Source organism: Panthera uncia, chromosome D1, assembly GCF_023721935.1.
Source record: "Panthera uncia isolate 11264 chromosome D1, Puncia_PCG_1.0, whole genome shotgun sequence".
NCBI lineage: Eukaryota > Metazoa > Chordata > Mammalia > Carnivora > Felidae > Panthera > Panthera uncia.
In genome coordinates, this window is record NC_064808.1 from 57664381 (window position 1) to 57680978 (window position 16598).

At 50.6% G+C, this 16598-nt stretch overlaps 1 protein-coding gene across 3 annotated transcripts in view; it reads left to right on the plus strand.

The window, feature by feature from the left end:
* MYO7A (myosin VIIA) overlaps nucleotides 1-16598 on the plus strand; it is a 93598-nt gene that overhangs the window by 3946 nt on the left and 73054 nt on the right. For all 3 annotated transcript variants that reach the window (XM_049652707.1, XM_049652713.1, XM_049652718.1), the window contains one exon: nucleotides 14532-14645. In XM_049652707.1, coding sequence (XP_049508664.1) covers nucleotides 14532-14645 — 114 coding nt within the window. Of the gene's footprint in view, nucleotides 1-14531; nucleotides 14646-16598 lie in introns of those variants that run through there.

Below are 16598 nucleotides of genomic sequence, written 5' to 3' on the forward strand. Positions count from 1 at the left end.
GAAACCAATTTGACAATAAGTTTCATATATTAAAAAAAAAGAATAGATGGTCTTCCATCCCAGGGCTGGAGGAGACCCCCCCTAGAGCCCCTTGGCTTAACAGCCTGTTCAAAGGCCTGCCCGCCATTGCCAGAGCCAATAAGAGAAGGAAAGTCATTGTCTCTGAGCATTTGCTGGTGCCAGGGCCTTGACTGCAGGCAGGGCTGGGTGGGCGGGGGCATTTACAGTCCCCAGAGGGGTGGCCTGGGCCACCCACAGCTCCCAGGGGGATTCTCCCTTAGGAAGCTTGTGAGGCAGGCCTTGGGCTGACCGCGCCCCTCCCCCATTGCTCTCTCTGAATGCGGGCTGATCCTCCCCTGTGGGAGAAGGTGTCGGCAGGTAAATGCCGGCTCTGCCCACCCCTCACACAGAGAGTACATTTCTGTTACCGCTTTGCTCCCGAGAAGGGTCCCAGCTCTGGCATCCAGCCAGCTATGCAGGCCCACGGGCACAGCCCACCCACCCGGGCTCCAGTTTGGGCTTCACTTTTGATGAGCGGACAGACCTGGGGCATGTTCTTCGGCCTTCCTGAGCCTCCGTTTCCCCACCTGTAAAACGAGGGGTGGGGGGAAACCCTCTTTCCTCGGATGGCTGTTGCGAAGATAAAATGCAACCTGCCGCTTCCTTCACCTGCCTCTCAAGCCCGCCTTCCTCCTGCCTCTCCCTCCCATCCTGAGAGACCCCGGTTCTCTCTCCCCCATCAGGTCTGCCTGCCCTGAGCACTTCGCTTCCCGTTTTCCTGGCTGCCTTCTCCTCAGGCCTTCAGGTGGCCGCTGTTCCCTTCTGGACGCTTCCCTACTCTGCCCACGGTAGAGTCTGATCATACTCCATCTTTTTCTTCGGCTTACCTGAGGCCTCCAGGTGAGCCTGGAAGTGGGGGGCAGCCCTCGTCCTGCTCCCCACGGTCTCCTCAGCCCCTCAACCCTGGCACCAGCCCACTCAGATGAGGCTGTACGCTAAAGAAGGAATGACTGGTAGGACACCCTCACTTGGTCTGAGGAGCTAGGCAGACAGTGGTGCCCACCTCAGAGGAAAGCTTGAGAATGAAATGTCCCGGTGCATATACAATGCTTAGTCTGACGGAAGCGCGCTCAGGGATGGTTAGCCGCCATGATGACAACCAATGAGATCATGTTGACCAATGAGATCATGTTGGTAGTGTTCCTGTGCATGAGAATTCCCTGTTTCTCTCTCTCTCACTCTCACTCTCACTCTCACTCTCACTCTCACTCTCACTCACTCACTTTATTTGGTACAAAAATCTCAGGAGACCTTGAAGGACATGATGGATCTTTCCCCATGTGGGAAAGATCAGTGACCGAGATTTGTTCCTCCCTCTCTTCCTCCATCATCCCAGCCGTTCTGAGACCCCATAGGGTCCCAGGTAGAGGAAACCTCTTTATAAACATGGGAGAAGAATCCAAATTTCTTTACTCATGCAAACATTTATTTATTGAGGGTTAAAATTCTTCAAAAGTAGCATCCACACTGGTCCCAGTACGTGCCGGGCAGTCTCTATATGTGATCTCCTTTTATTGGCATAAGGCGATGAGGGTAGGGATTGTCCTGTCCATGTCACAGGTGAAGAAACTGAAGCCCAGAGAGGGCCATTTAGATATAAGCTGGGACACGTCAGGACAGGGAAGGGAGCCACCAAAGTGAGAGGGTGGCAGGCAGGAGAGGAGACCCTGAGAGGGGGCTGCTGTGCAGGGTGTATGGGTGTGATACAAGGAACAGGCACAGGACCTGGGGAAGGAGAGTTCAGACTATCCTGTGGGGTGGCATTTGCAGAACACAGGCTCTTTCCTAGGGACCCTGAGGAAGTCTGGGCAGACCCGTCGTGTGGATTGGGGTGGGGGTGCCTGGAGATTCCTGGCATATCAGAAGCTGCCTCCCCTCCAGCCGCGTTCTCACACACCCACCCAGCAACGTGGCACTGAGCCCATTCTCTGTACCAGGCTGGGCACAAAGGATGCAGAGATAAATTGCTCCCTGTCCCGGAGCAGTTACCAGATGGCAGTGGGAAGTGGCTTGAAACATGGCAAGGACACCTTTGAGCGGAACTGTAACAGCAGGAGTCCTGGGGTGGAGTGGGGGTGGTGGGGAACCTGGGGAGGGGGGAGGCTTTTGCCCTGCCTCTGATGGTGGATGGGAGGGGGGCAGCACCAGGGAAGGTGCTGAGGCTGTTGCAGTAGCCCCTCGCATACAGATGGGGGACTGAAGTCTCTGGCGGGGGGGTGAGGGGATAGGCCCAGGTTGCAAAGCCAGCTGGTGCTTGCAAGAACCCAGAGATGTGTGGTGCACATGACACTCTTTTAAGGACCTCATGGGGGGCTGCCATGCTTCAATATGATACAATTTCCGGCTCCCTGGTGGATCCCGAGTAAGGACTGAATGTACTTTGCCCGGATTCATAAGCACAGGGAGGTTTGAAGATAAATTTGTGGGCTGTTGATAACAGTTGGATTGACCCTTTTATTAGAATATAATGTCCTGCTTTGTCTCTTGCAACAGTGTTCTAATGATTTCAAGTCTATTTTGTCTGATGCTCTAGCCACCCCAGCTCTTTTTTGGTTCCTGTTTGCATGGAATATATTTTTCTATCTTTTCACCTTTAATCTGTTTGTGTTTTTGGATCTAAAGTGAGTCTTCTGTAGATAGCATATAGTTGAATCATGGGTTTTTTTTTTGTTTTGTTTTTTTTGTTTTTTTTTTTGTTTTAGCCTATGCTGCCAACCTCTACCTTTTTTTTGTTTAAATTTTTTAAACATTTATTTATTTTTGAGACAGGGAGAGACAGAGTGTGAGCAGGGAAGGGGCAGAGAGAGAGGGAGACACAGACTCTGAAGTAGGCTCCAGGCTCTGAGCTATCAGCACAGAGCCCAACATGGGACTTGAACTCACAAACCGTGAGATCATAACCTGATCCAAACTCAGATGCCCAACTGACTGAGCCACCCAGGTGCTCCCAACCTCTACCTTTTAATTGAAGGGTTTAATTTGTTTCCATATAAAGACTTTTGCCGTTTTGTTATGTTTTCCTATAGGCCCTTTCTCCCCCTCTTCCCCACCCCTCGGATTCCTCTATTACTGCCTTCTTTTGTGTTTTATTTTTCCCCCCCAGTGTACTCTTTTGATTCCCTTATCATTTCCATACATATATATTCTAGTGGTTACCCTGGGGGTATACGATTAATATCTTAAATTTCTAACAATCTAGTGGTAGTTAATAACAACTTAGCTTCAATGGTACATAAAAATGCTGCTTTTGTACAGCTCTGTCACCCTTCTTTTTTCGTACTGTTACTGTCAGAAATTACATCTTTATACATGGTGTGCCCATTCACATAGATTTATAATTATTGTTTTATGCATTTGTCTTTTAAATCATATAGGGAAAAAAAGGAGTTACAAATCAAAATAACAATAATGCTGGCTTAAAAAAATTTTTTTTGTATTTATTTTTGAGAGCAAGAGAGACCGAGTGCAAATGGGGGAGGGACAGAGAGAGAGGGAAACACAGAATCTGAGGCAGGCTCCAGGCGCTGAGCTGTCAGCACAGAGCCCGACGAGGGGCTTAAACCCAGGAACCGCAAGATCATGACCTGAGCTGAAGTTGGGAGCTTAACCATTAGACTAAGCCACCCAGGCGCCCCATGCTGGATTTTATATTTGCCTATGTAAATATACTTTTGTAAAATTACCTTTATTGGAGTTCTCTATTTCTTTGCTTTGAGTTACTTTCGAGTGCCCATAAATTTTAGCCTGAAAAGACTCCTTTTAGCATTTCTTGTAGGCAGGTCTACTGGCAACAAGCTCCCTCAGCTTTTGTTTACTTGAGAATGTCTTAGTTTCTCTGTCGTTTCCGAAGGATGGTTTTGCCAGATATTGAATTTTTTTTTTAATTTTAATTCCAGTGTAGTTAACATGCAGTGCTATATTAGTTTCAGGTGTATGACATGATCCAACAATTGCATATGTTTCTTGGTGCACATCAGGTTAAGTGTACTTTTAATCCCCGTCACCTATTTCACCCCTACCCCTACCCCCCTCCCTCCCCTCTGGTAACAATCACTTTGCTCTCTATAATTAGTGTCTGTTTCTTGGTTTGTTTCTTCCCCGCCCCCCCCCCTTATTCATTTGTTTCTTAAATCCCACATATGAAAGCATATGGTGTTTGTCTTTTCTGATGGACTTATTTTGCTTAGCAGTATACTCTCTAGATCCATCCATCTTGCTGTGAATGGCAAGGTTTCATTCTTTTCTTTGTGGCTAATATTCCATTGTGTTGTGTGTACATTTATATATACACACATATATGTATATATACACACACCCTATCTTTATCTATTCCTCTACTGATAGATACTTGGGATGCTCCCATAGTTTGGCTATCTTTTTTTTTTTTTAATTTTTTTTTTAACGTTTATTTATTTTTGAGACAGAGAGAGACAGAGCATGAACGGGGGAGGGTCAGAGAGAGGGAGACACAGAATCTGAAACAGGCTCCGGGCTCTGAGCTGTCAGCAAAGGGGCCCGATGCGGGGCTCGAACTCACGGACCGCGAGATCGTGACCTAAGCCGAAGTCAGCGCTCAACCGACTGAGCCACCCAGGCGCCCCATAGTTTGTAGTAAACATAGGAATGCATGTATCCCTTCAAATTGGTATTTTCGTATTCTTTGAGGAAATCCCTGGTAGTGTGACTACTGGATCATAGGGAAGTACTATTTTCACTGGAGGAACCTCCATACTGTCTTCCACAGTGGCTGCACCAGTTTGCATTCCCTCTAGCAGTGCATGCGGGTTCCTTTTTCTCCACATCCTCGCCAACGCTTGTTTCTTGTGTTTTTGATATTAGCCATTCTGACAGGCGTGAGGTGATAGCTCATTATGGTTTTGATTTGCATCTCCCTGATGATGAGTGATGTTGAGCATCTTTTCATGTCTGTTGGCCATCTGGATATCTCCTTTGGAGAAATGTCTGTTCATCTTTTCTGCCCATTTTTTTTTTATCGGGTTTTGATTTGGGTTTTGGTGTTGAGTTGTATAGGTTCTTTAAATATTTCGGATACTAACTCTTTATTGGATATGTCCTTAGCAAATATCTTCTCCCATTCTATAGGTTGCCTTTTAGTTCTTTTGGTTATTACCAGATACTGAATTCTTACATTTGTTTTTCCTTTCCATACTTTAAATACATCATCTCACTGCCTTCTGGCTTCCATGATTTCTGTTGAGAAATCAGCTATTATTCATATTGAAGATCCTTTGTATGCAATGAGTCTCTCTTATTTTGTCTTTTGACCATTTGATTTTTAATGCGTCTCAATGTGGGTCTTTTTTGTTTTCTTTGCGGTGCAGAAAATTTTTATTTTGATGTGCCAATAGTTGATTTTTGCTTTTGTTTCCCTTGCCTCAGGAGACCTATCTAGAAAGATGTTGCTATGACCAATGTCAAATAAATTATGGCCTGGGATCTCTTCTAGGGTTTTTGTGGTTTTAGGTCTCACATTTAGGTCCTGAATGCATTTTGAGTTTATTTTTGTGTGTGGTGTAAGAAAGTGGTCCAATTCCATTCTTCTTCCTGTGGCTGTCCAATTTTCCCAACACCGTTTGTTGAAGAGACCACCTTTTCCCCATTACATAGTCTTTCCTTGTCAAAGATTAATTGACCATATAATTAGGGGTTTATTTCTGGGCTTTCTATCCTGTTCTATTGATGTGTCTATTTCTGTGCCAGTGGCATACTGTTTTGGCCACGACAGCTTTGCAATATAACCTGAAGTCTAGAATTGGGATACCTTCATCGCTTCTCGGCCTTTTGGCTAAGATCAAGTGTAGAATTGGGATACCTCCGGTTTTGTTTCTCTTTTTCCCAGGTGCCTTGGCTATTGGGGTCTTTTGTGGTTCCATACAAATTTTAGGATTGTTCTAGTTCTGTGACAAATGCTGTTGGTATTTTAATAGGGATTGCATTAAACGTGTAGATTGCTTTGGGCAGTACTGACATTTTATGACAACATCTGTTCTTCAAATCCATGAGTATGGAATGTTTTTCCATTTCTTTGCACTGTCTTTAACTTCCTTCATCAGCGTTTTATAGTTTTCAGAGTACAGGTCTTTCACCTCCTTGGTTAAGTTTATTCTTAGGTATTTTATTATTCTGGGTGCAATTGTAAAAGGGATTGTTTTCTTAATTTCTCTTGTTGCTGCTTTATTATTGTTGTTGTATAGAAAGGCAACAGATTTCTGTATACTGATTTTTGTACTCTGTGACTTTCCTGGATTCATTTTTCAGTTCTAGTAGTTTTTTGGTAGGTCATTGGGGTTTTCTATATATGGTATCACGCCGTCTGCAAATTGTGACAATTTTACCTCTTCCTTGGCAATTCGGGTGCCTTTTATTTTTGTGGTTGTTGTTGTCTGATGGTTATGGCCGGGACTCAATGTGGTTCTTTTTGAGTTCATCCTACTTGGAATTTATTGAGTTATTTGGCTGTAGATTTGTATCTTTTATCAAGTTTGGGAAGTTTTTGACCATTATTTCTTCACATATTGTTTTTGCCTCTTTCTCTTGTCCTCTCGTTGCGTACATGAAATGTATGATGATGATTCCCATCATGCACATGTTGGGCCACCTGATGTCGCACAGGTTTCTCGGGTTCTGCTCATTTTTCCTAGTCCTTTTTTTTTTTCTTCCTGTCCCCCAGACTGGATAATCTAATGAACCTATCTTCAAGTTTACTGATTCTTCCTTCTGCCTGTTCAAATCTGCTGTTGAATGTCTCTAGTGAATTTTTCATATAGGCTATTGCGCTTTTCAACTGCTAATGTTGTATTTGGTCACTTGTAATCATTTTTACCTCTTTATGGATACTCTTTATTTGGTGAGATGTTCTGGTTTCCCTCTGTTCTTTGAGTATACTTCAGATAGTTGATAAAAACCTTTGCCTATGAAGTCCAATGTCTGAGCTTCCTCAGGGAAAGTTTCTATTATTTTCTTTTTACCTGTGAATGGGCCATACTTGTTTCTTTGCATGCCTCCTAATCTTTGGTTGAAAACCGGACATTTAAAAAATAATGTGATGGGGTGCCTGGGTGGCTTGGTTGGGTGTCCAACTTTGGCTCAGGTGATGATCTCATGACTTGTGGGTTCGAGCCCCGTGTCAGGCTGTGTGCTGACAGCTCAGAGTCTGGAGCCTGCTTCAGATTCTGTGTCCTTCTCTCACCCTGCCCCTCCCCCACTCGTGCTCTGTCTCTCTGTCACTCTCTCTCAAGAATAAGTAAAACACCAAAAAAAATTTTTAAATGTAATGTGATAACTCTGGAAGTCTGATTCTTCTCTCTCCCTCTGTCTCCAGTGTCTTGTTGCTTCTTGTGAGTTACAGTTTTGTTTAATGACCTTTCAAAACTATCTTTATGAAGAGTGTATTCTTTGTTGTGTGTGGTCACTGACGTTTTGAAAACTCGTAGAGCCAAAAACAAAACAAAATTACTTTCAGTCCTGCAGCTGGCTGTGTGTGTGTGTGTGTGTGTGTGTGTGTGTGTGTGCGCGCGCGCACGCGCCTGCTGGGCATGCCTTCAATGCTTAGGCCTTAGGCAGATCACTTCCTGTCTAAATGGAGCTTGAGGGTCAGTTTGAAGTGAGAGCTTAGGGTGTTCTTGGGCTTTTTCTGAACGTTCTTCCAACCCTCCACATGAGGTGTTCTAGATTCCCCACTGTATGCAAGAGCTTTTCAAAACCCCTATTCCCCTGGCTTTCCTGCAGGCTTTTTGGAGTGTCTATTGTTTGTTCCAACTGACTATTTCCATGCTTCTCCCTCCCCCCACCCCACCCCACCCCACCCCACATAGCAGTGGTCTCGTTGGTCTCTGAATGTTTTTGACCAAAACCCTCCCTACCTACTCCTCCACCCTGCCACCCTGCGGGGAGTTCCAAGCTAGAGAAATAAAGGCAAGCCCTTGGCATTATTCCTTTAGGGAGCTCCCAGACTTGTTAGAAGAACCATAATTCTTAGATAAGGGGTCTGTTCTGCCCCATCAGGCCCTAAGAACCCACACCAGGGATACAGGCTTCCATCTTCAAGACTGCCACAGAGAGGTGCGGGGGGAGGGGAGGTTAAAACCCCACAAAGTTCTCCTGCTGGGTTTCAGTCACCTTTCTCTTTAGTAAATGTTCGGTTGGTTACTATAAACATTTGATGATTTTCCAGGGTTCTAGTATTGTTGATTCTGACCATTTTTACCACATTTTTTTTGTATTTTTGTAAAGGGATGAGTTCTTGAGTTTCTTCTTGGCCATTTTCCCTGACGTCACTTGCTCGTGACAGTTGGCACAGTTACTAAATGGAAGCTTTTTGTCCCACCTTGCTGTCAATTGTTGGGTAGTCCCTCCACCCCTGCTGAACATCAGTCTCCCCATCTGGCCAGAGCTGGACTGGATGGGGGGGTATGGCGGGGTGAGGGCAGCACCATGCGTTTGTGTGAGGCACTAAGGAAGTACAGAAAAGAGGGTAGTGGAGAGGGGATATTAAGGACAGGTGGCCTGAGTCTCTGTGGAGCCTGGGTGGCCGGGTGGCGGAAGGGAAGAGGATCATGAGGTGAAGCATTTCTGGCAGAGGGCTCGGCACAAACAAAGGTGAGGAGGGATGCCTGGGTGGCTCTGTCAGTTAAGCGACTCTTGATCTCGGGTCTCGATCTTAGGGTTGTGAGTTCAAGCCCCATGTTGGAACTTAAAAAAAAAAAAAGTGAGGATAGGGAGACCCTATCCTGTGTGTTCAGGGAAGCAGGAGATGAGGCTGGAACAGCAGTGAGCCCTGGTTCTGGGAGAGTATCTGCTGATGCCAGAGTGGGTCACAGGGGTATCAGACTTACTTCCCAGACCTGGTGTGCAGGCTGCCTGTGGGGAAGGGGCCCAATCCCAGGCTTCAGCTAGGGGTGGCCTGGGTGCATGGGGTTGAGCGGTGGCTCTGGGCCAGGCAGGGCCAGGCTCTGAGTACTTGCTGGGTCTCCCTGAGGGGGCCTCTCTCCATCCACCAAACCTGATTTACTATCTCTTCCTTCTTCCCTCTGCTTCTCTGTGATGTGCTCTTCCCTCTCATGTCTGCCTGAGATAATCATGACGCCCAGGTACCACCCCTAACGTGACTTGCTCAGTTAATAAGAACCAACACTCATGCGGCCATTTTTTTTTTTTTTTTAAACAGGAACCAATCTGAGTGAGTTACCCACATAAACCTTTTCAATCCTCACAAGCAACTCATGACGTACTGTTATCTTGTCATCCCACAGATGTGGAAACAAAGGCACATACGGGTTGAGGAACTTGCCCCAGGTTACACGGCTTGAGGGGCCTTAGGTTCAACCTAAGCCATTTGGGTCCCGAGTCCAACAGCTTAGTGACCAGGCTATCCTGTCTCTCCAGGACGAATCCATCCCTCATCTGGTGGCACTATCCTTATCTGGGTCTGGATCTGGTCCATTCCCAGGCCTGGGCTTGCGAGGATGGTGTCCCCTAAGCTTTAGTCTGAGCCTGTGAAGCCTGGGTAAATGGACAAATGGAAGGATGCCTGGAAACCTATCCCCGGCACCGTCCTGTGTCTGAAGGGCCCTTCTCCCATGGACTCCTGTGGGTGGGTGGGCAGGGCTACATGTGCTTATTCTTTGCTTGACTGGGGGAAGGATCCCTCCTAAGGGCACAGTCCCTGGGAGGGCATAGGAAGTAGATGGGAATCGCTGCGGTCCATCAGCTTTGTGCGGAGCGGCAGAGGGCTGGGTCCCTGAGTCCCGGATAGGGGGTTGGAGTAGAAGGAAGCCCAGATCCAGTGGGGCAGCTCTGAGTTCTGTGTGAGGCATCACTGTCTCCTTCCTTGCCATTCCCCCTTCTCCCTGCCGTGTTTTTGTGGGACAGTCAGGCCTCCAGGATTCTAGATAATGCCAAGGGCCAAACATGGAAACAGTAGGGCTTGAAGAGAGAGGAGAAAGGGGAGGAAGAAAACAGAAGTTAAGAAGAGGGGAGAAGGAGTGGGAGCAGAGTCCCAGGGCCTGTGCCTGCCGGACAGGATGGTGGCTCATCGCCCAGCATGGACCCAAGCCAGGTGCCCAGTCCCATGTGGCTGCCAGGACATAGGAGCCCAGCTTGGCGCCCACTGTCCTGGAGAACCAGGGGACACCCTTCCCAGGTGCCTCTTCTGCCTTCTGCAGATTACCAGCTGGCTGGCCTCCAAGCTGGGTGAGGAAGACCAGAGACAGACTGTTCTGAAGCTTTTCTCCCCTAAGTCCCACATCCCTACCCTTAGGAAGAGTTTTACCTGCCCTCCCTTTCCAGAGGCAGCCAGTGAGCTAGTAGGATCTCTCAGGCACCTTCCCGTCCGTCTTAAAAAATTATGAAGTTTATTGCGTTCCACTCCATAACATCCCCACGTTCCTTTCCAAAGAAAACCTACAGATTGAGTTTCCAGGTGCCTGGTGGATGCTAAGGTCCGCAGCTCGGTTCTGCGGCGCTACACGCTGCGGTCTCGGTGAAGCCGGCTGCGAATCCCCCCACAATGATGAGGTGTTGGGGGTCCGGAAGAGACGGGCCAGGGCCAGGGCGGTGCGCGCGCCCCCTCCCCGTTCCCGCGGGCGTCACCTAAGCCGCCGTTGCCATGGGCACGCAGCAGATGGCCGGGTTTAGGGTTCCCGGCGGCGGTGCGCACGGGATTAGGTGAATTAGGGAGTCGGAGCAGAGCCGCCGCCAGACCGACCGCGTCATGGAGCCCCCTGCCGACCCCGCGGAGCCCTCCGATCCCGCCGACCCCTCCGACCGCGCCGAGGCGCGCGCCAAGCCGCAGGGCAAGTGGGCGCTGGTTCGCAGCCTGAACCATGCGTTGAAGACCTACGCGGTCCTGCCGGTGAGGCCTGCGCGGGGAGGGGGAGGTTGCACCCTGGGAATCCCGCCCCGTGCCTCTGTTTCCCCGCCTGGCAGAAACGGGATGAGCTGCAATGGGTGGCAGAGCACCAGGGTGTGTGCAGACAACCCCCCCGCCACGCCCACCCCCACCCCCACCCTGGCGTCTCATGCCTTCCCTGACCCCCAGAGTGAACTTGGCCCCAGCCGCCCCTCCTTGCGTCGGGAGCTTTTGCACATCCCAAATGGGAATGTGAGTTCAAGGTGAAGTCTCTAGTGGGGCGCCTGTCACAGTGGAGTGGTATGAGTGGGACCAGGTTCAGGCGTGAGTGCCTGGAATCTGGGGACAAGAAGGGTTGGTGATGTAAGACTGGGGCCCAGTGCCCCCTTTCTCTCCTTCCCCTTCCTGTCCCCCCCCCCCCCCAAATCTCTTTTCTTTTCCATCTTCCTTCCCTCACCTTGTTTTTGGTTCAGGCTGCTCTGCAGATGATCAGAGTCTTTATCAGTCATTAATTTGATGAGTGACTGTGGCCAAGTTCCTTTGTCTCTTTGGGCCTCAGTTTCCTCATCTGTAAAATGAAGACTTTGAACCCACCTGCATTCTGATGCCCCAAGAACTTTTCCTGGGACCAGGAACTTTTCCTCTCAGACAGGTTCTCAGGCCTCACAATTCTCCCTGAGGCCAGTTGGCTGCCATTTTCGCCTTTTTCCTCCAGTTGAGACCTAGAGCAGAGAAAGAAAGTTAAGCCACTGCCCTCCTTGTGACAGTCCTTGGTTAGGAGAGTTCTAGTTGCCTGTTTCCTGTAGGCCTGAGCTCTCTGCTCAGCCTCTCTGAGCCCCCATTTCCCACTCACATGAAGTCTTTTATTTCCGGTTCTCCTCTGTTCCCGGAGTGGGGCATATCTCCTGTGTGCCAGGCTCTGTGCTGGGTTGGGGGCAACCTCTGACCCCCAGCTGCCCTCGGCTGAAACTCTTAGCTTGCCCCTTGGCCCACAAGCCATCCAAGACCAGGGATCCTGTCAGTGTTTCCTGTTTTGCTCACAAAACTGGGTTCAGAGAGCTGTCCAGAAAGAGTCCTGGATTCGGAATTTGTCAGACTTGGGCTTCATTCCGGGTTTTACTACAAAACAGCTGGGTGAATTTGGACAAGCTTCTTGACCTCTATGAGGAGATGAAGTGGAAATGGAATCTTCTGCCTGAGGGCTGTCAATGAGATAATCACAGGGAAGCATCTCACTTCCTACCTGGCCCGTTGTGGGTGTATTGTGAGTTAGCATGGGGCAATGTCCTGGCCAGCCTGGCTGCCAGCGGTTAGTGTCTGTCTGTCTGTCTGTCTGTCTTGGTCTCTTTCTTTCTCATGCTATACATTCTGCATTCTTTCTCACACACCCTCTGTCTCATGCTCTCTCTCTTACATACACACACACACTCCCATCGAGAGACAAATCCTGTTTTTCTGTGTTAGACTCTGACTCTAGGGAGTCACAGAGGAGACAGACCCAGCCCGGTCCTCGGGGGCTGCATGCTAGTGGCAAAGGGTCACACAGATGGCGGTCACCCCAAGTGGTGCTGGCCCCGGGGCCTGGAGGGATGCCTCCGTTCTCCACACAACAGCCAGAGCGAGGTTTTGAAAATGTAAATTCATCATGCCATTCTCCGGCTTAAAACCTCAATGGCTCTTTGTCGTACCTAAAAGAAAGTCCAATTCCTGTCTGTGGTTATGCCCTGTACAATCTGGTACCTGCCCACATTCCCCTCACATCCTCCCCTCCTCTGTCTAGAGGCACGCTGCCTTTCCCATCTGTTTGTGGCTCTGTCCCCAGAGCTGGAAAGGGACCGACCCACAGTGGGCTCTCCATAAATAAGAGCTGAATCAATGAATGTGCTCTTCAGGGGTTGGGGGGCGGGAGAGAAGGAGGGGAGGCGGGGAGGGGTTGGAAGGGCTGTTATTTGCTCTGGGTCTGGACAGACAGGTGGCGTCCTCTCAGTGGAAAGGTGGGAGGGGTAGCGGGCAGGTGGAGAAGAGCGGCGTGAGCCAGTGTGGCAGGTGATCCTCGGCCTGGAACTCAGAGCTTCTGAGGGGTGTGTCAGGAAGCACAGTTTGGGTGTGGGACGGAAGGGGTACACGGGGTGCCCCACGGGAAGCAGCCAGGCAGCCCGGCAGGCACACCGCACTCCCACACCATAGATGCTCAGGAAACACGTGAGTTCTCCTCTCCAGAGCCCGTCTAATTTTTCCTCCTTTTTCTGGGAGGAAGCTGGGGTTTGGAGCTAACCTGTCTCTGACACGCGTAACCTCCCACAAAGCGGCAGCCGTGGCCAAGAAATAGCTGATTCCAATGGGGACGACCAGGAGGAGTCTGGAGCAGTGAGGAGTTGGACTTGGGACTCGCGGAGCCCACCCCCTGAGGCATGTGGAAACTGAGGCTCAAGTCAGGCAGCGCCTTGTCCGTGGCCCAGCTGAGCAAGCCTAGCTTCCCAACTCCCAGCCCACGTGGTTTCCACGGGGCCATCCCCTCAGGTGAGGTTCACTGTCCTGTTTCATCAGCGGTTCTATTCCTAGCTGCTGCTTGGTAAGTTACAGTGTTAAGAGGTCTGTGTTCTCTCAGCCTCCTGGGGAATCCTCTTATTCGGATTAGAATAAAATCTAACTTTTACCTGCAGGCCAGTGAGAGGTGATGGCGCTGGAGCTTGACCACCTCTGTGACTGCCGTTGTCCAGCCCAGTCATTCTCCACCCTCCGTGTGCCTGGCCCCTTCGCCGTCCTCCCCGCCATCTGCAGCGATCGATTGTGTGAACGCGTTTGCTCAGTTGTTTGTTTTCTGTCTCCTTCCAACGGGAAGGTAGACTCCGTGGTCACTGCTGGATCCCCAGTCTTTAGATCAATCAGTGCCTTGTATTCATAGGTGCTCAATACGCGTTTGTGGAATGCATCGGCGCTGAAAGTGGTTGTTTCTCCGACTCTGGGTTTTAAATCTGGCTTCCATGTGCCTTCACTGGGTGTGTGGTGAGAGCGGGGGACACAAGCGTGACACCCTCCCGCTCAAGGTCAGGGTTCTCCCTCCACAAGCTAGGAGGCAGGGTGGTAGAACTCATATCACAGGGCCCAGCACACAGCAGTGTCACTGCAAGGAAACCCACACCTCTGACTATGACACTTGACTCTGGAGGTGATGGAGACTGTTTGGGTGTCCTGTGGGGATGCCTCCTTTAGGACAGAAGGGAAGTGGTTTGGGTAAATTGGTGTTTCTGCCTGAGCCTCGACAGATTTTCTGTACGTGTGTGGGGTTGTAGAGCCTTGGGGAGAGCCGGGTGCTGGACAGCCCTGGGTTTGAAGCTGCCCAGCTGTATGCTCTTGGCTCCTCCCATCTCTGAGCCTCTGCTTACCTATCTGTGAAATGGGGACTTGGCTGTTACAGAGGAGAGATTGAGGATATTGCATAAGTGCCCAGCCTGGCCTGGCACCGGATGGCTCCCAGCAAGTGCAAGCTCCCTTTCCTTCCCTCTGCCGTGGTTGGCACAGGATCCCCTGGCAGTAGGAGGGCCGAGGCACAGGATCCCCCTCCCTGCTCACCTGGCCTGGGATTCTCTCTCACCCACAGGGGGATTATGTCTGGATGGACCTGAGATCTGGGCAGGAGTTCGATGTGCCCATCGGAGCGGTGGTGAAGCTCTGTGACTCTGGGCAGATCCAGGTGGTGGACGATGAAGGCAATGTGAGTAGCCCCCTACCTCCCCTGCCCCTGCGGGAAGACGCAGGCTGACAGGGGCCGGGCAGCAACCTCAAGGGGGTGGAGGCAGTACCGTGCCCCTCCTCCTGCCTCTTGGACACCCCCTCTTCCATGGAACTTTCCCACTGCCTCCGCGAGAGGCTGTCTCTCCTCTGCCCAGGCTACCAGTTCATTTTCCGTAAGCACTCGGTCTGTTCTGTGCAGTATGAGAGATGGGTGTGTGGAGGGCATGGGTGCGTGCACGGTGGCGGGCCGGACGTGGTGCCAGGCTGAAGTTCCACAGGGGTGCTTTGAGTCAGACAGCCTGGATTCAAATCCCACCTTGCCCACTTACTTATTAGTTGTGCAACCTTCATCAAGTCCCCTTCCCTTCCAAGCCTCGGTTTCCTCTTCTATAAAATGGGGATAATAATACCTGTCTCGCTGGGTTATTGACTCAAAAGTTGGGTCCCACATAGAGAACACCTCAGTAAAGTCAGTTAGTCTAAAAATGCCCATAGTCTTGCTCTATTGGATTATGGTGTCCTAGGAATTCATTGTCTGCCTTGGCACTGCCCTGGGAATCAGTCTAACCGATTAACCCTTTACTTCTCGTGGCCCTGAAGGAAAGGGACACTGGAGGTGCAAGTTCTGTGGGTAGTGGGAGGGGGAAGGGATGGAAAAGTATGAAGTCAGGGCCCTGCCCTGGAGAAGGCCGGTAGCCTGGAGGAGGACCCATGGGGGAAGCACATGTGTATGTGGCTTGGGGATGTGGGGATATGGTACTGAGAACAGGGTCCCAGCTTAGGGACATGAGGGATCCAGGGAGGTTCAGTCCCACTGTAATTTGGGTTGTGCCTGGTGCTGTGCCCAGTGCTGGGGAATATAGAGACAGAACCGGGTTTCTGTCTTGGGTTCCTAGAATGCTGAGGGCAAAAGAGGGTACAGTGACAGGGAGCAGAAGGCTCTCCTCGGGGCAAGGGCAGGGATCAGGAGCCCAGGAGCCAGGTCCTGGACACAGGGGGGGCAGGGGCATCCTGCTTTTCCTGCAGTCTTCAGGGACCCCCCCCCCCCCGCCGTGAGATGCACGAAGCCCTTTGGCCTAAGCTCTGTCTTTGGGTCCTCACAGCACCTGTGAGAGGCAGGGAGGGCAGCCAGTGTTACCCCAAGGGGAAACCGGGACAGAGAGGGACCACCAGGCCTGGTCAAGCAGCTGGTAAGTGATGGTGCTGGGATTAGCACGCAGGACCTCTGGCCTCTGTGTATGTGTTTCCTCTCCCAATATCTCGATGGCGACTCTAGGGCTCAGATTCCGTGAAACCATGCTTTTGTCCCTGGGCTTTAGAACCGGAGTGCCTGCCCCGTCATTCTGGTGGCTGTGGTTCTAGGACCTTAGAGGAAGCCACTGTGAGGTTGCAGCCAGAGAAGGGGGCACAGGTTCAGCTGGCAGCACAGACAGGGGCACACACCCTCCTGCAGCCCCGAGGGTGGGGCCCAGGGACCATGCCTGCAGGCTTACATTTCACCTGGGTCATGTTGCATGTCAGATGGTGTCCCGTAACTGTGTCACTGGATCCCAGAGCTCCCCTCCCACCTGTTCCCACTAAAGACTTGAGAGTGGGGGCTGCAGGCATGGAGGGATGGGACTGGCTGGCCGGGAGCAGGTCAGAGAGTCTGGTTTGCCTCAGTGGCACTGGGCCCAGGGCTTCTGGCCCCCTCTTGCAGGGGCTTCCCCATTCTCATTCCTACCCCCCAACCTGACCCCTCTGACTTCTAAGACTCCCTTAACTTGACAGCCGAGACTAGGCGAATCCCATCTGGTTCCCCCGAGACCCCACAAGATATCTGTCCAGAGAGAGTTCTCTGTGAAGCTTTGCTGAATGAATGAATGAATGGTTATGGTTCCAGTCTTCATTGAGATCCTAACATTCTGCCTTTGCCCAAGCTGTTCCCATTGCC